This window comes from Venturia canescens, chromosome 1, assembly GCF_019457755.1.
Source record: "Venturia canescens isolate UGA chromosome 1, ASM1945775v1, whole genome shotgun sequence".
Classification (NCBI taxonomy): domain Eukaryota; kingdom Metazoa; phylum Arthropoda; class Insecta; order Hymenoptera; family Ichneumonidae; genus Venturia; species Venturia canescens.
Window position 1 is genome coordinate 17,347,984 of NC_057421.1, and position 25,413 is coordinate 17,373,396.

General features: G+C 40.7%; 1 protein-coding gene across 4 annotated transcripts in view; it reads left to right on the plus strand.

Annotated features, from left to right (window-relative positions):
* The window catches only part of LOC122409151 (uncharacterized), a 178,856-nt gene extending 162,396 nt beyond the window's left edge, over window positions 1–16,460 (plus strand). For all 4 annotated transcript variants that reach the window (XM_043416487.1, XM_043416504.1, XM_043416480.1 and 1 more), the window contains exons 12-14: window positions 7,144–8,058; window positions 8,190–8,435; window positions 8,614–16,460. In XM_043416487.1, coding sequence (XP_043272422.1) covers window positions 7,144–8,058; window positions 8,190–8,435; window positions 8,614–8,705 — 1,253 coding nt within the window. In that variant the 3' untranslated portion in view covers window positions 8,706–16,460. The remainder of the gene's footprint in view (window positions 1–7,143; window positions 8,059–8,189; window positions 8,436–8,613) is intronic.
* Window positions 16,461–25,413: the final 8,953 nt, after the last annotated feature.

Here is a 25,413-nt window from a genome sequence, read left to right on the forward strand (position 1 = left end):
AAAGAAAGAAAACGAAGGGAGAGGAAAGAAGCGTGACAGCTAATCAATCACTCCTGGTAGGATTCCGCGCGGAAGAAACTGCCCCGTCGAATTCTTTTCGCCGATTTTCTCCGAGCATATCCCACCGCGTCCCTGCCCCCGCTCTCTCTCTCTCTCTCTGTTGTAACGGAAAATTATTTTCATGGTTGTGAAACGAACAAAACCCAAGGCAGACGACGAGATGCAATAAAGAGAAACGAGAATAAAATGAAAGAATAAAACGCGGAGCTTCGATTTTTTTCCATCTCGACCCTACGAGTCATACGCTCTGTGTGTGTGTGGGTCTTGTATATCCACGAATATTCGCGTATTTTAACAGTCGGAAATGAGACAGACGAGGCTTGGTAACGAACCGTCAGTTGGAATAAAAAGACATGAATAGGAGATGAAAGGAGCAGAAAAAAAGTGTAGAACTACCGCCAAAACCTCCATCTCTTCAGACATGCCAGTGCACGTCTGACTATGATGGAGCGTTACTACTGGCGTTCTTGTCGCGTCCTCGCGTCCTTCCATATACACACAGCTCTACGAAACAGTGCAGACCCCGGATTGACAAGCTCGTTACTCACTGTTCTCACGTTTAAATAAAATCTCAATTCTTCTTTTTCAACCAATAATAACTGTTTATGCCAAGCCTACAACAGTCGAGAAAGTTTCTCCAATGCAAAATGATCATATGCTACAATTTTTTGTATTTTTTTCACTCGAATCAAAGTGACGAATTTCATTTGATACAATCATACGTTATTTGTGTCAAACGAAATGATATCAGGACATTATTAGTGCGAGCTAGTGTTTTATAACACTTTATTGCTGTGAAATCATCTGCACACGAGAGAGAAAAATGAGAAGGACAGAGAAGGGGAGAGACGAGAGCCAGGGTGGGGTAAACCATGCAGCTCGCAAACGGTCCCCCAGTGCGAAGTAGAGTCGGAGGTGAAAATACATTATTTTGACCGCATGAACGATACTCCATACATACCCACATACGTTTCGGTGCGTACATATGATGTTCTATATTCTATACCTCACCGCTACCGTTTTTCCTCTACAACGACTCGGCTAACGTTCGTATCGTAAATTTTGGATCTCCCATACTCGCTCACGCTTCTATACGTCTCCAAATATACGTACAGGTTTGTCTGCATGTGTGAATACGTTTAATATAGTAATGCTGAAAAGGGGGATTCTATATGCTCAACGCGCGGATGCGTACGCCGCCACAAAATCAAATTCACGACTGGCCTAACGCGCTGGCGGAAATTTTTAAATACACATCTCTCTCTCTCTCTCTCTGTCTCTGGCTTTCCCTCTTTCTCTTTATGCCTGTCGTGACTTTCCGCATTACTCGGATATTTCAACTAGGGGCAATGGAAAATTCACTGTCTCCAGCCTCCCTACAATGTACGGCAATGAAAGAGCACACACACACACACACACACACGTACCTAGAACCGACACTCACGCGGGTTTGGCAAATTTGTTCGCTTTGCTAGGGGGAACCGGACGCGGATAAAAAATCCTGAATTTCCATTTCTTTTACTTCGAAGGAAAAACGTTAGCGCACGAACGAGAGCAAAACGCACGGTAAAATGAGAGACTCGAGGTAAAAAACATACCGCGGGAGGGAAAAAAAAATTGAAGAAAAAAATAAAGAGACTGAGAAGCGGGAGGAATAACTGTACGTACGTGGTGTGCAAACGCGAAAAAAGAAAAACGAAATTTTCCTCTCTCTCTCTCTCTCTCCCTTTCGTTCCTCCCGGAGAAGAATTTTTCTTCTTCAAAAAGACAGCCCTCTCGAGAATTACCCTATTCGTTTTCACGTGCCTGTGTGGAAAAGAAAACATTTGCATACGACTCACTCATTGCTGTCTTCCTTTTGTGGGTAATTTTTTGAGATAATTCCTCGTACTTTTTTGCTTCTCAGAGAGAATAACAATCCAGATAGAATCGAAGTGATGCAACGTATGTTCGAAACGAAGTCTATGGAAAGGGAAACTTCTACGGGTCATCACAATTTACAATCGACCAAGCATTTTTACTTATAAAACAATTTTGCAGTACTGTTGTTTTTCACGTGACTTTCAGAATGCTTTCGCAAATAGATTTCACACATAGCAGCCATGAATTTACGATATTTCTCGTACTTTTCCGACAGCCCGATACTTGATTGATGTGTTGCGTGTCACACGCTGAATAGACTTTCGTAAAACTAAGATTTAAATTATTAGTTTTCGAGTGTTATCCCTGAATGCGCCCTGAAGGCTCGAGTTAAAGGATCGATCTTCGTTCCGATAGTGAGCAACGAATGGGGTTCAAGAGCCATCATGCGGACTGTCCAGTGCGTGACAAACACAAGCATGGCTCATAAATTAACTCTTTTTTTGTGTTGTATTCTTCGAAATCTTAAGAAATATGAATTTGCTGCGTACTTCGAAAAGTCATCTTTCCGATGACGAAAACCAAATGGCCTTCATTTCAAGGACCATGCTTTCTTTACATTGTTTTACTAAAAGATGTTTAAACTTTTCAAAATTCTCCTTCCTTCGGCTGAAGCAGTTTACTAGGCAAGAGAGAGTCATTTAAAAATTGAATCTCAAAGAAGAAGGACATCCTCGACACGACAACAGAGTCCTGAATCGAGGTTCATTCCGCACAAGTCTGATTATAAAATACTGTAGACTTTTATTAATTGATAAATTGTCGATTCTTTATTTAAAAAATGAAAAAAAAAAACACTATTGCGAGTACCTACGTCGTGATAGTAGTACGAGTAAAGATCGCCGTCACCTGAGATTTACGACCCCAAGTAAAAGGTTCAGCTGCAAAAATTAAGTATCTCACCATACACGATGGTCGCATCAATTTTTAATTTGGTCACTGCGAGAACACGAATGGAAATTTATGTCGTCGTGGAGGGTCCTTTCGATTTTCCTTAAAATATTGCACCGAACTACGAGAAAATGAGCATTAATATCGATTTACTGTCGATAGTTCTTGCAAAAAGAACCATCAAGTTGAATGAAACATATTTCCTTTGTCACAGGAAGTGTAAGCCGGACCCTCGACCGCTGATTTCTCGTTATCACTTGATGCAGTAGATGCAAACCTTCTTTTCATGAACACACAGTCGAAGGCACGCGAATGTTTCCGAATGTACGTTATTCTCGTTCTTGTTTTATCCGCGAGCGAATGACGAGGAACCGAAGATTTCGTTTTTGCTACATCACCGCAGCAGGAAATAGCATCCTGACCTCGTGCCACTTCGTCTTATTTTCCAGTAGCGAGTTCCTACTATAGGTTGGACCCGGAAGAGGATGTAAAACGACTGGGAAGAAATACCCTCTGAAGGAAGTGCATGTTGAAGGAAACGAGACGCCTTGATCCCTTTATACTTTCTACTCCCATCATGGCCAAGTCCGAACTCTGCTGCCCGGTCTCATCCTCTTTTGCTTCACTTCCTATCACGGATGATTAAACTCATTGCATCTTCCACCAGATAACGAGTGATGATTCTCTCCTTGGTGAGACATCGCCTCTACAAGACCTGGACGATGGAGAAAGCAATAAGCCTGCAGAGGGATGTCCTCGACGTTCTTTGACTACGAGGCTATTTATATCTGTAGTTATACGTTTATACGAAGCTCACGTTCCACAGCCATTTAGTAGCTCCGATCTTGATGTATTTTCCGGAACGAATGACCGAGGATTTAGAGGAGAAATGAAAAGACACGAGGCTTCTGCTGTACCTAAACTCGAAAAAATTGTCTCATCATCGTCGACGTTAACAGCGCGCAAAAAATAATCTTTGCACTTGACAAACAGCACAGATTTTGTTTATAAAAGCTTATTTTTATATGTTTCAACGGACACCAATACGGAGATAACGCGTTTCCCCATCGTGTCAAATTGATCCGCGCAATGCAGCTTGAATCCATTAGAGAAATAGTACGAACGAACACAGAGAAATACTTGAATGTACCTAACGTGCTAAAATAAAAAGCCGAGCAGTCATATAAAACACTAAAATGCACAGACGGATTGCATTTATTTTCAGATGATACGTTCAACCTGCTCTGCTCCCCTAATGCTTTTTATACCCCGGTGAGTCTCGCTCTCGAGAGATTGCCTTGCGAATCACAAGGCAAGAAATCGTTTCTACGTCAAAGCAGACAGCTGAGGCAGTCTCTTCGTTTTCACGGTGACTGACTGCTGACTGGCTGACTGCTATCTTTCTAACTAATATGTACATCTTTGTATATATAGTATATAAATTTATATACGCGCTACTCTTTTTCAATGCTCCTCATGGTCGGAGCGAGGTCATTGCAAAGTTATCTGGGAATAAGCGGTAGCGAGTCTTGAGCCGCGGAGGCTCCGGTTAGAGCTTTCAATGCCAAAGGCACACGGTAACGGGGAATACCAAGAGGACATACCAAGAAGGTATTTCGTCCGGAATTCCCGAGACTGTGGGGCCTCCTCTTCGTCGAGCTTAAGAGAGAAAGAGTCAGATAGTCTTTGAACTTGACACGGTCCACCTGACGCTGTTGAATGATCCGAGAGACTTCAGGTACAGCTGGGAAAGCAAGAGAACCTCTGACTCTGCTTCCCAAAGACGCTCTATATAAATGCCAGTTATACACATCGGGAACACCAGTCGAATATATAACTAGCCAACGGTACTTGAACCTTCTCGGCGGAGTCGTCGGAAAGATAGACGTTTGATACATCGCGAATCGAACTACGCAAAAATCCGAAGGGAAAATCCATGGGGAAGTTGAATGAAGTTGTACTTCTGTGGGCGCAACCTCAGGATTTTTTATCGCGTCCTTAAGCTAAATTTTATGAGTGATATGTGAACCATCGTCGTTTTGTCATCGCTCGACGGAATTTTGAACATTGTAACGTTTGACTCGCAAAAGTATTTCGCTAAGCTTCACGACCACGAAATTTATTTTCGCATAACCACAACACATGTGTGGAACTACGGAATTGCTTTCGTTATCGATTAACTCGCGTTTGGTTACATCTCGTAGAAGCTCCTGCGGGAGATACAACGTAATCTATTCTACTTATGACGTTACACAAAATTCTCGACAAAAGATGCCCCGTAAAGGTGCGCGGATCGAAGTTGGACGCCAAAAATCATTTCCGTTCCAACCTACCGTCGCAGTCCCGCGCATCTATCGACCAGAGCATGCAAAAGAGTGACATGACCCGAAAGATTTTCATTTCCTATTGATCGTACTCGAGGGTAGAAAATCGATCATGACGTCGAAGTTTGCAACGTTCAAGTCCAACGAAAATAACGAAAAATACATTCGTAATTCACCTATTTTTTATTTCACGAAATCATTGGTGTAATTTGAAAAACTACGAATTGCAAATTCGCTATGGAACAAAATTAGAGAATTACTGGAATTATTGGGGGGTTTTTTTAGATCACTTTGTTGGACTCCAACGTTGCAAACTTCAGCGTCATTATCGATCACGACGATTTACCCCCATACCCTTACTTTCCCATTACTTGAAATTTTTCTCCTTACACCCGAACGAAGGCGTTTCCACTCATGGATCGGACACGATAAACTGTTTCTCTGGTATGTGGACACGACTAAGACGCGATGATTCTGAAAGAATGTTTTTTAAATACTTGGTGGCACGTATGGCAATAAAACTTCAAATTGGACGAATGACAAGTGAATATAGGAAAATCCGTATTCGTGGATTCATCATCCCTGAAAAAATGATTTCGTGTCAGACATCGCGGTCGACTTTATAAGACGCATTGACGTTAGCACCGACGGATTCTAACGATTTGATGCTCCCCGAGTTCTCGAGGATTTCCGATGATTGTCTAACGAGTTGGAAAAAAATGGAGTCCCCGGTGAGAAAGACATATAATGGCTGGTCGCGACGGTCTGTCGAGCAGTGCATTATGAAGATGATGTCTATCGAATACAAGTCTAATTAAGCATAAAAATATAATGAATTTTATTTTCTTTCTTGCTCGACGCGGTGAGAGAGCGAGTGTAATCGATATGTTCTGAGAGTGGCCCTTGTCGAAGTGAAATGGGAGGGGGGAAAAAAATAAGGAAAAAGGAAGGTAAGAAGGGATCGATGGAGGAGTGGACGAAAGAAAACCGCAGGGCTTATAGCCCGACGGAAAATCGTTCGGCCAAGAGGCTTTCGGGAAAGGGGTTACCAACTCGCGCCAGCAACTTCCAAGTTTGACGGGGTCTCGTGAGAGTAGTCGAGAGTGAACGCATGAACGGTTTGTCCACCTCTTTGGCTCTCTTATCCGGGCGAGTCGCTGACTACTCCGAACTGGTGACTATATAGATGTGGCTTGGCTCGAGCAGACTCAAGATAGAGCTCGAAGTAAGTTTGAGGGTTGGTGGGAAAACTGCTTTATGAGAGAACAGTGCAGTCTCATCCGTGCACACACGCGCGGCGGCGGCTCCTCGCTGCTGGCCCGAGGGGTATGCGTCGTCGTCAGATTTGTCTCGTTAGAGTTCGCATTGTGTCCTCCGACCTAGCTGATCCACCTCTGCCTCTTCTTCCGCTTTCTCTTCACTCTCTCATTATAAAATACTTTCTTTTTTTCTCTTTCCCTTCTTCTTCTTTTTCTTCATAGACCCATCGCGTTTCTTTCTTTAAAAGTGCTCCGGCTTATTCCCTAGTCTACTTTGTTCTTCCTTTGCTCATTCTTCCAAGGCCCTTCTTTCTCTTTTCTCCCTTCGGTCTCACACTGCGTTACCGCTCTCATATCCTCGATCTAACGAGCTCCCATTATTGCCCAACTAACCACAATGCACTTTGCTTTGTTGGCCTTCATCCGATTCCTGGCACGCCTGCTCTCCGGCGAAAAGCTAACGTCCGCAGGACGGAGAATCGCTTCATTGGGAAGGGTGGAAAATTTCTCGTCGGACTATAATTTTAGCCCTCAGCCGCGTGTGACCGTGTGTATCAGGGGGGAGCCAAGAAAGACTCGATAAATGCTCCTGCATCAATTCAATCGAGTTGGTTACATCAATTCTCTCTTCCGCTTCATCGATGACTCGTATGATCTGAAAAATCGTTTATTTTTTTCGTCTGTTACAGCAAGCTCACCGGAACCGCGTCAGTGTCCGTACCTGGGAAAGTTTACCGTTACTGACCTCAACAGAAATCAGCGCAATACTCGAGACAGTCGAAGAAACGTTCAGGAGACGGGCCAAATTCAGCGTAGGCGAGAACGCGACAAGGTCAGACACTCGGAGGATCGCCGGGGTAGAAAATTGGACTTCGAGACGGAAACGAGACGGGCGAACAACGAGTATCTCGTGCACGAGCGTCAGGGCAGAAGAACGAGATCGGATCGATCAGGACGGAACCGTGAGGACAACGGGGACGAGGATGGCAAGACTAAAAAATCTGAAGAATCACCGAATATCGGAGAAATTCTTCGTACCCTTGGGAACAGTGGGAAAATAATAAAAGAACAGATGGTAAGGGACAAGCGTCTCGCGGCATCGTCGTCATCGCGGACAAAACTTCGGGACGTTGATCGTTTAATTCTCGAAAAAGCAACGAGCAGCGAGGAGGAGAGGCGAGTTCGAAGATCAACGAGACACCGAAGGAATCCTAAAATGGAAGACTTCCAAGTGGATATGGACGATTTCACGCAAATGCGGCAATTTTGGACACGTGACATCGAGCGCGATGGAAGTTCGCCAATGCTTCTGGCACAAGCGGATTATTTTGGTGATTACGGAAACGAGGAAGCACCTAAAAAAAGATCGACACCTACGGGACACGGAGGATCTTTTCTGACGTATCGCGATCTCGTGAGAATCAGACGAGATATTGAGAGTCAAGAGGATTCACGAGAGAGCGATGAATACGTTGAAAAGAGAGAAAAACGGGAGGAAGAGGAGGGCGGCTGCAACTCGGAAGTAACGACATTAACGGTCGGTTGTTCGACTGCCGATAGAATGGAATTGCAGAGCGATTGCGTCGACGATGATGCAATAACTGGTAAAATTCAATGTTCCTTCATTTGTTCTTTTTCCAACGATGGGACTCCGTGTACAGTCGCGATTTCATTATCCCTCGAATTATTGATCAATACGAAACTAAAATTCGTCTTAACCTTGTCATTCGTTTAGCTTACTCTTGTCACGGAAGATGGTTCGATGCGGAAGGTACACAGTTCGTTATTGCGACGCCTCTGGCACGAAGATCCAGTTGGTCGAATGACAATAATCGTCCACAGCCTTACAGGAACAGTCGAAGACTGTGTTTCATGTACCGAGAAAATGGTGGTGTTGTCAGTCTCACAGCAAGTCCGGTTGCTTGCCAGAGAGAAATACCACCGCCCCAACCAATGCTGGCATTCAATGCCACGAGTATCGGTAAGAACGAAACCCACCAATTCTGTACTTTTTGGAGTAATGACAGTCCATTTTTCGACTAATTCAAACCCATAAAAGCCCAGTTCCCTAGAAGAAGGTGCACGCTTCTCAAAACATCGATTTTACGAACGTTTCATTTGGTTTTTTTTGTGTTTTTTTTTTTTCTCCCATTTTCCAGGTCAATGCATGGAGGACAGCAGTAGCACACCGCATCGAGCCTCGTATCTCGTGACATTGCTAATGTTCCTCTGCCTCGTAACGCTCAGGTGATTCTAAGCACGATACGATGCGTGTTACAATACGAGGAAAGGATAATAATGCACGCGTGGAATAAAATGCGCGAGCGTTAAGGGCAAGGCGACACACGGCACGTCGAAAAAATCGGCCGGCTTTGCAAGTTAATAGAAACACGACAAGAAGAAAAAAGGAATCCAAGCGGAAGTTGGATTTTACGAGATGCCTCACGTCCGTTCAGACCTTCGCGTGGACATGGAGGTAACGAAAATTGTAATATAGAAAAAAGCTCAAGAACTCCGGGAATCTTGAGGTGGAAAAATATACTATATATTTAAAGAAAGCTCATACATTGTCGACCGATCGAATCGTAGATTTTACCGATAGCCACCGGCTCGTCTGGAAAAGATTTTTCGACTTTACCGTTCCTGAAGAGGCTGTCGACTCGAATTTGTTTTTTTTTTTCAAACATCAGTATATGGCTGGAAAGAAAAGATATAATTATTCTCTGTAAATCCGCAAACTCAATGGAAGAGTAAAGAAATTCAATGAAATGAAATTTCGAGTCGAGAACGTCGTTGAAGCTACGGTCAAATCTTTGCCCCATTCGAATACCGTAGGTTTTTTACCGGTAGATATTAGACTCAAGTTGATAAATATAGAATAACAGCTACATAATAATAGTAATAATAATAATAATATGAGAATGAAGGAATGTAGGGGGAGGAAGCGAAAGGGAACAGAGAAAGAGAGAGAGAGAGAAAGAAAGGAATTAATAAATAATGTATAAATCTACAAAAACACATAAATAAAACTATGGTTAGACCATATCAGGACGCGCGTAGCCGGTAGACCTGACGATTATAACCGTTTTGGGCTCTCCGCTCATCCTCAAACTTCGAAGCTTCCGCATATATGAGAAAAGGAGACAAAACAATAAACGCCATTGAAATAAAATTAAGTCTATAAACAAGTGGAGAGTCCACGGCGTGTGGGTGTTGATGTTTTAAGGTAGAAAGTAGTTAGAAGGTATTAGTTGATAATGCGCAGGAAACAACGCAAAAACGACGAGATAAAATCCACGAGATAAAAATATGGCGACCGAGAATGTTTAGGAAAGTAAAAACACACTCACTCACACGCGAGCGCGTTAGTTTATTAAGAAAGGTGATTTCAACGCAATACAATATAACGTGTAATTAATGAATAAGCGAAAATTTACGAAAATCAGGTAGTAGAAGCGGGGATAGGAAGAAAGATGGACAGTGAAGAGGGAGAAGAGAGAGGGAGGGGGGAGGAGGGTAGACGAATAGAGAAAAAAAGGAAATGAAAAGTTTCTCGAGAGATGTAACGAAGGTGGGTTTTTCATGTAAATTGCTGTAGCTGTGATCAATTGTGTTGCGCAAAGAGAAAAGTTTGAAGTAGGGCGAGAAACGATAAAACGATGTAGTTAATAGGGCAAAGATCCGGTTCTCCCGTTTTATTTCCCTCATACATTTTGTTTACATTTTCTTCATCGATTGCTTTACTTTTTCTCCCATTTTGCCACGCTCTTTCTCTTTCTCTCTCTCTCTCTCTCTTCTTCCCCTCTGCCACTTGTCCTCTCACTCCCTCTCTCTCTTTCTCTCTCGCCATCGACAGGAATAAATTGTCTCTCGGGTCGGATATCATTTTTCAACTTGACAAAACGAATGAACGCCGCAATTTTGAAGAAATTCTCAATTTTCAGTTTGGAGCGAATGGAATGTACATAAATATTGAGTGAGATGATCCTAGTTTTTGTAACCCTGGGGATACGTGAACGGGCCTCTCATTTACCTAACAAACGAGCTGTTTTTCAAGATCGTACTCATTTGCATACAACCTTCTCTTTTAGTATAAATCACTGATGTCGCCACGAGTCTGTATAGGAAAAAAAAACGTTGTCTGTACAAGAAACGAAATGTACACGCGAAATCAATCACTTGAAAATCTACAACTTCCTCGAAATGAATAAGAAAAAAACAAAACAATCCAAGGGCATGTATTTTTTGCACACTGCTCGTCACTAACCGTCGTAATACGAAGGACGAACAAAGTACCTGTATCCCTAGGGTTAAAATAATGGAATTTCCATGAATTATTATTATTACAATGAAAAATTACGAAAGGTTTCGTAGTTGAGGTGAGAGTGAGAGAGCAAAACCACACTAAACTGTCGATTGCCTTGCACGCGAGGTAACATTGTAATCAATAAGCAATAAAATAAAAGCAAAAGAAGGGCGAAGATTGCGGCTTCGTGAGCAAGCCGCTTCTCTCCCTCTCTCTCCTTCTCTCTCATCATAAGAGACAGAAGATAAAAAACGAGGAGATAATATAACTAATCCAGAGATGCTCTATTATTAATTAAACTATCAATTAAATTATCTTAAGAAATTCATTGAGAAAATAGGGGAATATGATAATGAGAGAGACAGAGAGAAAAAAAATGGAGGGAGAGAGAGAATGTGATTGCAGATTAATTATAACACAAGAAATAAAGAGAAAAGGAGAAAAAACGAAAAAAAAAAAATGAAAATGAAAATCCAGAAAATCACGTGAGAGATGGAACGATAATGATATTATTGTAACTTATACAGAGTCTATATTGTATTATTGTACAACCATCTTTATAACGTAATAATTAAATAACCCGAAATCCGAATGAGAGAATGCGTGTAAATGAATGAAGAAATGAGTGTGCACGTGTATGTTTAGATGCGACGAAATAATCAGGAAAGTTACACACACACACTCACACAACACACACGCGCACACACACAAGAGGATTAAGAAACAGAAAAATAAAGAGCCAATCGCTATTTTACCATTTTTTCAGTAAAGAATGTAGGCGAAGTGTGTATGACGAAAGATAATTTTATCTCGAATTAAGGAAGAAGTTAATGAAAATATTGAAAATGTAGGTTCCGCTCTCGGAACTAGATTCACTGTCTCACCAATATCGAACGTAGTGAAAACGAAATAAGAGACCACCGTTTTATAGAGTTGTTGAAGAGTACCTTACACACATCACATAAATCGCTCGTACGCAGTAATAAGAAATTTTAAAGATAGAGATGTTGTGGGCTATGATTAAATGAACGAACGCAATACGTTTCTCATGCTGAATCCAGTGAAAACACACACACACACACACACAGAGACACAAAAAAGCTTTCTTTCTCGCTCGATTATATTAACGTCCGCACAAAAATCCCGTTAACAAAGCTCAAGCAGAATAGGGGCGATACAGAAAACACCATGAAACACGAAACTTCGGTTCTTCCGAAGGATACACAATGGGAGCAGCATTTTTAGCAGTAGCAATTATTAGTGGTTGTGGTTATTGAGAACGTTACCTTACCTAAAAGCTTATTAAGGGCTACAATTAATGTGAAAAGTGATGAAAGGAGTCGAGCAAGAGCGAACAAGAGGGTTAACGAAGTAACGAAGACCCGTAAAGTGAATGGACAGATGACCTTTGCTTTTATAGAGTAAGCTTACTGTGACAGCAATCAGAATTGGAGAGGAAAAAACCCCATGGGCTAAACGACGACTCCGTAAAAAAAAAGTAAGAAAGAAAGAAAAAAATCATAGCCAATTGCGCAATCAGTTAACCAATCAACCGTTCGGACGTGCAACGAAAAATACATAAAAAAATTTACTACAAAGTCGCACAAAAATCGTTACGAAATGTAAATCAATCACAATCATTGTTAGCCAAAATGTCAGTGAACGAAAACAAAGGATACCAAAAAAAAAGCAATCACGAATATAATGAATCTATAGAACGAGTGAGATCTCGCGGAGAGGTGTCAATCAGCAGAATTATTTTTCAAGATTATTAACGCATCCGTAGCTGCGGCCATTACCGAGGAGGGAAAAGGGAGGCAGAGAAAGAGCAAGGAAGAGAGAGAGAGAGCGCAGTAGAGCGTCGCCGAACAAATGAATCGATTGCAATTTCACCGTCGACGAGTTGATAAAGAATGAAAAAAGAAGAATTGCTGAAAATTTGTTTGGTACAAGGATAATCGTTCTTGAAAATGAAAACGAGCAAATATAACTGGTTCGTGGATGATGTCCTGAATCGAGCGAAATTAAATCAGGGCATTCCAATTTACATTTTGATGCTAGAATTTTGATGAGGACAGTGGGAAATCTACCTGGAATCCAATCAACAACTATTACATTTTGCATACAAGGGCCAGCACTTGAAACACTTCTCCCTTCGCTCATTGCGTTTGTATATTCCATCGTGTATTGTGCACAATCTGTTGTTTTCTTGATTCAGTGGGTATAACGATGTGGAAGATTTTGAAGTTGAATTCCGATCGCAGTTGAGCTGTACAGAACTTCGACACGAAACGGCAACAAACAATGCTTCGAGAGGGCTTTGTCTAACGTGAGAATGAATAACGAGAGTTACGAGTGCGTTAAAGTTTCGCAATATTGAAAATAGCGAATGCGACAGTTCACGTATAATTATAGTACTTTACTTTCAGTCAATATTTTAACACTTTGAAGAACAAAAATAATCCTGCGAAGGACGAATGCTCCTTCAACAGTGCTCAGTCTTCCCAGACACTCGTGTAGCTTGATAATGCGCTTGGTTACGACTCTATCTCCATCAGCTGCGAAACGTACATTTAGCAGGTGCTTCGAGAACGTTTGAGTATACGACAACGGGAAAGGGGATGCGGTACATCTTCCAGTTTGCACAAACATAATATACGTCCGCTTAATGAGATTGATGCAATCGCCTGAGATGCGTTTAATCTTGCCAATTAACAGGGATAATTCTCGCTCTCTCCTTATTCAACACATACGCGCAAAGAGACACGTACAGTTCGGTCCAGATAAACTGCCTCGTATTGTTCAAAGTTCAACAAACCCAAACTCCAAAAGGATTTCGTGGACGTTTACCATTTCACCATAATTATAGGTAAACGAAAGAGAAGAGTGGGGAAAAACGAATGAACGAGAAAAAAAAAGGATGATTATAACAATAATTTAACGAGAACAACTTGTTCGGCTCATTAACTCGTTCACCTCGTTTTCTCGTGCAAATTGGACGACTGCGGGCAAGGGAATCTGGCCTGGTGGAGAGACAGAATTATCAAGGTCCTCCGGAAAATACGAACGTGTAGCCCGGGCCACGTGAAATTGCCACTGAGCGATTTCGTTGCGAGAAACTAATTTCGTGTAATTTTTGATAATTGCAGCTGCCCGCGTATGTATATAATGTATATATTCATGCTTGTTAACTCTCTCGCTCGAGGAACACCGGTTATTACGTGTCGTTATATATCGTGCACCACATCTTCGAATAATTACCGTCTGTTTACCTCCCTCCTTCGGGTTAGCACTCTCTCGCGCACAAATTCGCACACGTACGCGCGTCTTTAAGTTTTTCGTATATAATCCGGCGACGCGGCGTCTCCGTCGCGACTGAAAAATAAGTATCCGCGGTCTTCGATTAATCACAATAGACATGCGTGTTTTTCGCGATCGCTTCGAAAATGTTCTTCCACCTAAATTTATGTGGATACCCATTTTTTCGCCTCTCTTATACCGTTTGTTTTATTGAAGAAACGTATGCTGGTAACACCGCGCGGGGATACATAAATTATTGGTAAGTGCCCCGACAGTGGCGTGGGGCCAATGGTGTATGAAGAATGTGCGAAGCCCCCCGAAGCAATGTTTGCCCATCTCAGGAACGAGGTGCGCGACTGAAGACGAGAGAGACACAAACCCTCGGCGTTATGCCATCATGTATTATTCGCCACGGAGAGTCTCTTGACAGTATCTACGCGGTCGCTCGTGTACACCCGAAAGTTAGCCATTGTCGAGTAATGGGGCAGAAAGGATCCCGGTCCCATGGGCAAGGGGGCGAACAGCCAAGGATCAAAGATCGGTTGAGATGTATATCTTCGGAGCTTCTTTTTTTCGTATTAACGAAGAAAAAATCATGAGAGCTCGATAGGAGTTAACAGCTCGATCGATATCGAAAACCGGCGGATTCTTTGTCATTCAAATAAACTGGAGTTCGATCAAAAAAATCACACAATATGAGTTTTATCGTCGAAGCTCTTTTTTATATTACGTTTTCCGGCAATAAATTTTATTGATTCGTCCCGCAACGCGATCGAACTTGGAAAATAGTTACACCCGAGAAATATGCATGGGAATTCAAAGAGAGTATGAACACGCCGGATAGAAACAGAGAATATATCCGAGCGACAATATTCCTAACGAGACGGTTTTTAAAATGCGTCCTTTCCCCGTTAGCAACGTGCGCGCTCTGGGATTTCAATACCCCGCGAGGCTCCAAAAGTGAAAGGGAGACAAAGAGAGAAAGAGAGAGAGAGAGAGAGAGAGAGAGGCGGGGGAGGAGGGTATGCGGGTGCAGAATTTACGAGCAGAAATTCAGTGTCCCGAGGATACGAGCCCATAAAACTTTGACGAAGTTGGTTACGTCCTACGCGTTGTGTCCATCACGATCCCCTTTCTCTCCATCCCTTCCTCTCATACCTCCACCTTCGACTTGGCATACATCCCTCGATTGATCGATATGCTGAGTGAGGGTAGATATACTCGGTGATAGACTGTCGTGGCTTCGGGAATTATTCGACGCTATAGAAAGCTTTCCCTTAAATATCCATTTCAAAAGTATACGTTGGGCCAAAAAAATAGGCCAAACTTTAGTTTCATATTTCGTTTCAATTCCAATGAAAAAAAAATTTTTCAATGTTTTAAAAAATCTTGCACCTTCAATCTGGTTCCTCTTTTTCCACTCGTGCACTCATTTTTCCGCGAATTATTTGACCTTTTCAAACATTTTGATTAATCAAACAGTCACAGGCACAGATTGTAAATCCTATCGCGTTATACTCGATTGCTTTGGGTCGAAGCAATCCGCTTTGTAAAGATATTTATCAAACGAATCAATGCTCTCCATTATCGTTCGGAATTTGATCGACATACACATGCGTGAATACAAATTGCGTATTGTTCATGATTTGAGAACAAAAATTACGAAAGAATTTCACGGATAAAAGTCTTTTGTTCTTTCAATTTTATCTGCTCGATGATTTGGTCAAAAAGAGAGAAAAAACACACACACACCCACATACTTGTGAATAAAATAATGGCAAAAGTCGAAGGTTCGACAAAGCTTACAGAAGAAGTTCCCGGAAAGGAGTATAACAACGTGGAAGACGTAGTTTGACGAATAAAAAATGTTGTTCCTTCGGCGATAGAGTCAAAAAAGGAGGACAGTAAAAAAGGAGTGAGTGCGAGAGATAAAGCTAAAGGAGGACTAAAACTAGTGGCTGTAAAGGGCTTGTGTTAAACGAAGTGAATGTAAAAAAATATGTACTCGTTAGGAGTGACAGTGTAAAGCTGAAAAGAAGAGAATATTGAGATCGAGAGAAATATAGGCGTATGGGAAAAATCGGTCGAGAAGAAGGAATCTTGTAAAATCGATTGTGAAAAATAAATCTTGTAAAATCTCTCGGATGAATGAGGTTTAAAGCAATAGAGCGTGATTCGAGTGAATATGAGCGAGCGAGAGCGAGAGAGCAAGGAAGAGCACGAGTTCGTTAGACTTGAACGAGAGATTGCTCTCGTCGTATGATGAAGATTTTGATGAAAAAAATGAAAATATATGTGTGTAAGCTACCTGTGCCTTGTAACAAACTATATATATATATACCTACATATATATATATATATATATATATATATATACATAAACTCTCACGGTAATCTGAATTGTTTTCGATTATTTTCACCTTATAATCACCTCCTTAATACCAGTATCAATATATCCTTCTATCATTTATAGATATAACGGAGAATTTGAATTGTTCGCAAGAAAAGAACGTCGCAGAGGATTCGTTCAGGTATGTGAATTTTCCAGTTAACATTTTTTATCGAATTTCTCATTAAGCCGTGAAATCATAAATAGTAAGGCAACGCTTAACTTTCGAAAAATTTACGTCACACCGATCGTCTCCAGTCTGACCAATGAGGAATCTTGTAATAAAATGATGAGAATTTTCGAAAGTCTTAGAGTTTCGTTGAAATAGAAGGAGCTTCACGTGTCTTCATTTGCAGATCTTTCCCATGAGTGAACTAATTTTTTTCTTCTTTGAAGAAAATTTTGCGAAAAATCATTGCTCCCTGGTATTGCGAATTGCGAATAAGATGAAATACTGGAATAACAAAGTACTACGTATTCCGAAATATTCTCAGAAGAATGAAGATGAGAGTGAAACGAGGTTTCATGGACGATTTGAATTTCGGTCAAATAGGAAACATTGCGTGGATCAAATAGGAAATAATTCGTAACAGGAGCAACGATCGCGAGTTTGGTCTAGTGAAAGAGGTCACGGTGCAAACAAACTCGTATGGGAAATACAACAACGAGCCGAACGACGATTTATTGGCACAACTTGTCGCGAATTGCTCGCTGACTGGAGAGAACGAAAGAGAGAGAGAGAGAAGGCGCACTACGAAGTGGATGCCCGGCCGGGTTTGATTTATATCGTTCATCGTAATACACACGAAGACATATATTCTGCCACGAGCACTCGCGAACGAGAGTCGTGGTTAGTCATCAATCTATTGAACTATTTATAATGTAAATTCTTCGGCCGTTGGTAACACGTGAGGAAATTTGCCGAGTCATTGAAACGATCGTTACACGCGATGTTGCACGACTATAAACGTACATCGATCACAATATAAATAAATCGAGCAACGTATTAAGAAAAATCAAACTAATTGCCGAAATTAATGAGGCGGGGGTTTTTCGAATGGGAAAACCAGGAATTCGGCGCGTCAGATATTCAACAAACGGAGCTGACGGACAAGAGCGCTTTCAATTTCTTCAATAAAATTTTATTCTCAAAAGTCACTTAAGATTCGTTTCAAAACAGCACGCGCATCAATAAATCATAAAATTTCTCGGCCCTTGTTACGGTAGTGACCATCGTTTATTCTACTAGACGCTTACGACGCCGAATTTCTTTCGACTTTTTGCATATTATGTAGAAAATAATGAAGCGCGAGTATTACAAACGTGTGGTTCAATATATCCGTGAATAATTTCTTTTTAATCTTCAATTATTTCACACTTTCCCGATAGCCGTCGAATTCTCCACAACGAGATTTTCTCGAGCGTGTGTGAAACCGAAAAATGTTCGAAGTCACACATGACTTCATTCCCACAATGTTCTCGAAGTTACGAGGACGCATTCCAGTAACATATTAACTCGATAATTAAATCAACGTTCTCTAGAGAGTTGTGCAATCGACCGTTAATATCGTTAATTGAGATGTGAGAACTGCCGATACGATCAAGTATCGATTGTGAAAAGAATACAATTCTGAAATTAGCACTGAATCTGAATAATGAACATTCGAGCTATCGAGTTCGTTGAGTCAGGAAAAGATCCATCAACCCTCGATTAATCTGCCAAAAAAAACCCGATTTAGCGGGCAGTTCGTCGAGGACGTGTCAAGAATTTTTTAATATAATATCGACAATTTCGGGAATTGAGTTTGAAACCTCAAAATAGAATTTCTTAATTAAAATCCGATAGTGTGTCTCTGTACAAACTGTATAGGATCGTAAATCCCAATACATGGAATTTCGCTGTTTAGTTTCGTACATGGAGAACGACGTGACGTCGTAATCGTCGATGCCTCGTCGCGGTTGACCAGAACAAGGTCCCCTGTGACCGCACTGGGGCGGGACCTCAGGCGGGACCTTACAGAGAGACCAAAGAGAAATACGGTGAGAAGGCGAGAGCGAAGGGGGAGGAGTGAGCAGAGCACTTCATAGTGTTCCGGGTGTAACGCAACGTTACACGTACGCAGAGCAAGAGCATTGTTCTAACCTGAAATGGCCACGATGCGAAATCACCATGAGCTACGGAATACAGAATGCACCGCAAGCGGACAGGGCAGAGATATATCCGATGTATACTGCGAGTGAGCGTTAACATTTCGAGATTGCTTCGATGTGCTTCGCCTTCAACCTGGAGAGAGAGAGAGAGAGAGTGGACTGGCAAATGTCATTGTCGCTGTACTCATCTCCATGCATGTACATAGGGGCAACCCTTCGTGTCGAAGGCCAGAATTAGGAGCTCCTGCGTGTACGAAGGGTCGATTCTTTCTGAGGGTTCATCAAGGCTTAATCATCGAGAAACAAAAATGCATTTACTGAAAAACTGTTGAAAGTTTCTTGATAAAACTTCGTATTGCTGTGTGTCACCGACGGAAGAAAAGTGCCTTTTATTGATGACGCTGAAGTTTGCAGCGTTGGAGTCCAACGGAGTGAACGGAAACGATATTTGCAATTCTCCAATTTGTATTCCACGAATAATTCGTGCACGTGAAAAACTAAGAATCGCAGATTAGAGAGACAACGAAATTGGAGAATAACGAAGTTTTTTAGATCATTTCGTTGGACTGGAACGTTGCAAACTTCAGCGTCATTTTCATAACTCGAATAAAAATAATCCCGATCCACCTGAAACAACCTGTATCCATGTGCGCATATTTTTGAGTATATACAGTTGATATGCACCGTTCTCATCAGTCTTGTTCTTGGATCGATGCTACTAGATTCTGCATACGCGTGCCAGAGCTACTGTCCAACATAGCACGTCCGGAGGAACCTTCCGCAAAGTAATTACAGGACACGCTGAGCAGCATCCTCGGATTTCCGTTGGTCAACGCCAGTTTCGCTCCTTCGTGCATACAGGCACACGAACGAAATGTGCGCTGTATAACAATCTAGTATCACACAACAAGATCGATCGAAACTCTCATGTACAGTTGACCGCCGTATCTTCCAACCCACAGACACGCGAGTCTTCGTATGCACACTTGTCATTGCTCATACGCGGAGTAGGTATATACTTGAATTATGAAGGGTGGATATCGAGGACAGTAATGGACTGAATGTTCGAGGAAATCGGGAGAGACTTCACCATATCCGGAAATTCCGTGTCAACGTGCCTAATCTTATTGAGCTATGAAACAATGAGTTCACGATGGAGATCCAGAGTCATTCGGATCCAGTTGTGAGACACTTGAACCCCTCAATTTTTTGCAAATTATTTTGAAAAAGTTCCAACAAGTTGAAGAATTTAAAAAAACGAATGATTGCATCAAAATTTTACATATTCCGGAGAATGCAAAAGGTATTTAAACAAATGATTGAATCACAGCTTCGCATTCGCGCGCATAACGTTTTAAATGCACGAGTGGAATGTGGCATAAAATAACATCGTCGAATTCCATGACGAAATAACTTTTGGTCAAAAGAATTCTTTCGCATGGAATTGATCGGAGTGTGTATAAAATTGTGCGATGTGATGTGAGCACAATTAAAACGAATAACTCGAAGGGTTTCGATCCAGTTTTAACTATTCACGAAAATAAATCGTTCTACATTGACTTTTATTGAGGACGTCTCATTGATAAGTGAGGCAAAAACTTGAAGCAGACTTATCTCGCGATAAGGCGGACATGATTAAGGTATCAAAAAATTTGTCATGTTTGACAATAAGAACATCGGATACGATAGACACGCAAGAGACAATGAAATCTACAATCAAAAGTCGTCTTGTCGCGTTTTCAATCTTGACGAATTTTGCTCATTCACGTGACATTATATTAGTTGATTGCAGAGCTCAAATAAACTTTTACAGAAAAGTTACAACAATTATTCAAGCACGTTTTCGCTGGGTTATCACAATTTCGCTTTCTCGCGATCTATAGTGTGTATGAGCGAAGAAAAAAAATGATTACACACGCAGGCATAGACAAACGGTTATTCAGAATATTCGATGATTCGTCGAATTCGATAAGCCGCACAATGCAGTTTATCTTGTCACGAGACTCGAGGAATTCACGCGCTCATTCTTTCTGATACGATATTCACAAAACGATTCATGACGCGCGCAGCGAACTCGACAGAAAACTTCAAGCTATTTTCCGTCACGTTTCCATCCTTTCTTCAAACATTCTTTTCCGTTTATCTCACATCAATTCGTATACTTCTCCATAGAAAAAAATTCTCTCTAGTCGTCTGACTTTGTTGCGATTAGAAAAGTCATTGAAAATTACACGACGATGACTTGTTACATGCATTTACACTATGCACGGTACTTGAAAAAAAAAAAAAAAAAAAAAAAAATCCGGAAAAACTCGATGGCATTGAGGAATAACTAGAACTTCAATCAGGAGCGCAGATCGCGTCTGGAAATCGTTGAAACGAGCAGCCTGACATAACAACGCGCAAAAAAGTCTGCGTGTTATAACAATTGTGGTTCAATACTCCGGCAATCATGAACAAGGAATAACGAATAGAGCTGAAACTGAGCCAAACATAATTGCAGTATCAATGCATGTGGTCAACCTCACATAATGGGAAATTAATGCTCATTCAAATGAACTTAATACAAAACGATTTCTCTTCATTCTCACAGCTATATTTCTAATCGAAAAATCGCGTTCGAACGATACACTCGGAAATATATGTTTGAAATGTATCTGCAATTTCGATAAAAGAGCAAATGTTGAAACTCAATATTATTCTGTATAAACGAAATATGAGGAAAATCAATGAGACGAGAAGAAATTCGATGGCACACTGCGTCGCTGCTGCATTCGTTCTTCACTTGACCCGTTTTTCGTGAAAGGCACGATTGAAAAACTCGCATATTTTGACTGAATACACGAGGTCAGTTCTCAATTACATTCCATTTAAATTTACGAAGCATCGTTTTTACATTGCTTACGTTTGAAAAAACAATTGTTTATTTTCGTAGAACAATCGAAGTGCCGAATCGGTATACACGGAAACTCGAATTAAAAAAAAAAAACAACAACAACAACAGAATTTGATTCACGCTACAGAATTCTTGCAAAATAATGCAATATTGCAATTAAATTCTCAAAATGTATGGAGAATTGTGAACAAAATTAATTTCCACAAACAAAATAAATGAATTAATTAAAATTTATTTCAAATTGATAATTAACGCGAAACTATGAATTTGATGTTGCGATGCTATAAAACGATCCCGATTTGTCTGACTTTTTGAATGAATATGCAAAATGTTGAAACAGAAAGCAGATTCAAAACGCCGAGTTATTTTCATTTGTAGCGAACGATGAGCATCCAATTTGTTGCTAATTGATGAAACAGCAGAAAAATATTGTGTCACGATTACGTCAAATTCGCTGATTCATGAATAACCACCCGATGTGCTATTGCAGCACAACATGCATTCTCCACTCTAGAACAGCTTTATTATTGGTTCAAATACTCAAAGTATTATCGCGCGTAGCAAACGTGAGTAAGATAAAACAAGAGCATCCGTTGTGAAAGACAACAGTCGTGAATCGCTCGTCGGAACGTGTACGCTGTCAAACGACGGTAAGAAAAGAAAAAATCATAATTCGTGTCCTTGGAGGATGAAATTCGCGTTGATTGTACAGATGGTGAGCATGCATGGAATAGCCAAAACTTTTCCAACGCGCCGTGATAAGAAATCGAACGAAAAAACAATTTTGTTAATTGCGCATGCCTCCCAAGAAACGTGAAACGTGCACGTTTTAATGTTACGGAAAAAAAAGTTCTGAAAATGATTTTTATCACGAAATTTTCGTCAAAAATATGATGCATTGAAAATTTGAAGCTTGAACAGTGATTCGCTTCAACAAATTTTGCCAACAGGAAACGAATTGACTCGTTTTTTCAGTCGATTTTGAAAAGTTAATCGAAATAAACAGTTGGGAATCTTGACCGCCAAATACTTGGAAGGTCAATTTTTCTATTTCGCATTTATCGCGAAGGGGAAGCAAGTTTATCCTACCATCTCGTCTCGGTTATTAATTCATAAAGAAAGAGAGATCAGGTTGAGAAGAGAGTGGGAGGGAGCGATCGCGAGTGTCGAAGTAACCGGCGACGGAACAAATTTATATATGACTGGTAAAGTGCTCGATGCTAGCCACTGACGATACGTCTTTTCCGTGTGACACACGGCTCCGCGAAACAATAAGTGTGTCTCGATCTGTTAAACTAGTTAAATTTTCAAAAATTCACTCTGGATAATAATATTCAAAAATATTATTATTCGAAGGAGTCGGTTTTGATTGATATTCCACGTCATTTAATGACAGATTGAATTAGTCGATTTAAACCTCAAGTGACATAAAAATGGGGAAAAAAGATCTGCAACAACTTTTGGGGGACTGAAGTGTCATTCGATTATTTTTTTCGAGTATAAAAACGTACGAACGAACGGGAATTTGTGAAAATATCGAGTGATTCCAAGGAGACCAAACGAAATGATGAGCAACATTTCAAACCGAGTTTCAACACGGGAGAGCACAAACTACAGAAAAAAATGTCCTTGAAATCAGCAATAAGATCAAAAGTGAGAATCGATATAGAACTACAAGGATAACGCCGAGGACGAAGCAAAAGTTATAGTCGAGCTGCGAAGATTAAAGAGATTCGACGATCGATCGAAGAATAGAGCAGTGGTCAGACTGGAAGGCAATCAATTCTCAATCCAACGACTATTCTATCAACGTCGTCAAAAAACGAATAAAAATCAGGGCGCTTGTTTCGTTCATCAGAAGATTGTTTCCTGTATTCAATCTCGCAAGGTAAAGTGTTCGCGTAGTGACAGAGGACTTGTGTATGTACAATTTAATTAATAAAAGCACGCGTTTCGTTTTCTTCTATTTCCAAAATCATCGAATATTTTAATTCGCGCGTGTACTTTATCGTTCGTATACGTCGCCGAGTGGCACTCTAGTTTCCTCAAAATGAGGACAACAAGAAAGAATACAGTAAAAAGTTGTCGAATCACAACTTAATGTGGCGTTCTCGATTCTTAGTGTTCCGAGGTCGTATACATCAATCCTATTAATTGAAGCTAATCCCTATCACGATCAATGATCTTTACTATTTCTTAACAGCTCCAACCTGACACGTGATTTAGTATTAGAAGTAGTATTCCATCTGACGACAAAGTAATTACGTTCTTATCGCGTGTTTTATATTTCCTTGGAAATTCGTCTGTCCTAAGCGTGGAATGATTACTTTACACAACTAATAAAAATAGATATGAAGTACATGGGAACGAATGGAAGCAGAAGTAGTTGAAGTAATTGAACTATTTTGAGATTGAAAACGTTTTTTTTTACTGATAAAAAGCATGAATTATCGAATGGAAATTCATTTCGATTCGTAGACTACCGAGAGACACTCGAGGTCTTTGAACCCTCTTTTCCATGTAAGTCTGCACTCACTCGAGCGAATTTTCTGTTCAGGTGTCAACTTTCAATACAAACGGTGTTAGTAATGCGATACTCTTTTACTCCGTGTGGAGAGTAGAAAACTGGAATACACGAGGGACCGAACAAAACGTAACATTCGTTATAGTAATGTTCGAAAGGCACAACAAATTCTGCTGAAAGTGATTAAAATTTCAAGAGAAGATTGTGTGTTTTTTATCGATTTGAGATCGTTTTTTATGGGGAGAAAAATTCATTCGGAATTTTTATTTTCGTAGAGATTTTTTGCACGAAATAACTCGAGAAGCGGTTCCCAGTATATCCGGAAGTTAAATTTTGCAGTGTCAATTTACTTGAGAATATTATTTACACAGATACGATTTCTCGACGACTTTGAATGTACCGAGTATTCTCGGATGAAAATATGAAACTTCCTTTTATGAAAACTGAAGTTTCTCCCGAGGAAGAAAAATAGTTATAGCGCCGGAGTATTTTCCGCGAAATCCGTGATTACTAAATGAAAAAGCATAATTCAAGCGTTTACGTTGTAATTTCAGTGAAATGTAAAAGTCTCGGATTAATAGGATTAGCAGATTTTGCTTTACAAACAACTGAGGCAGTTTTACCGCGGCTTAACGGCCATCGCATTATTACTAGCAACCTAAGACATTAAATTCGCTTTATCGTACAATAGAGCGAGACTTTTCTCAAGAAAAATTCAAGGCAATACGTTCACCTTCGTTAAAAGTCACGCAGTACACATGCGCGAATAAGAAATGTCAGGGTGAACGAATTGGATGAAATGAAGACTGGTTTAGCCAAGCAAAATAGTTTGCTCAATTGAGTTATATTTCTCAATCAAACTCTTCGAAAATCCGATTTTTTTTAATAAACAATGCTGTGTGGAGCTCGCGTAGAGTCACGTCCAATTGAAAGGCAACTCCGACACGATTCGGCTTTCAAATGAGCTCGTTGACAGTCTCGTCCCGATCAAATGCGAAGCAAAAAACCCGGGCCACAGAAAAGTTTGTGAAAAATTCCGCAAGACATTGTCACGATTTTTACAAGAATTTGACACATCGCGATGATTCTTTCCCTCGACACTAAAAACTTTTCTCGATTTTCCCATGCGACAATTTTAAGCCGAGTAGTACAAAGTGAGCGATGAATAATAATTTTACTCGTGCGTCTTCCGAAATCGGCCCGAAATCAGTATTTCGAAGCTGACAAAATTTGCTCGAAATACTGTCCCGCTGTTTTTCAAACGGTCGAGATCGGCTTAAAACCAAATGTTGCATTTCAATTAAACTTTTAGAATTCTCAGAACAGCCGTGGCGAATTTCTTCTCGATATTTTCATGTAATTGAGAAAGATTAAACTGCGAGGTACTGTCAAA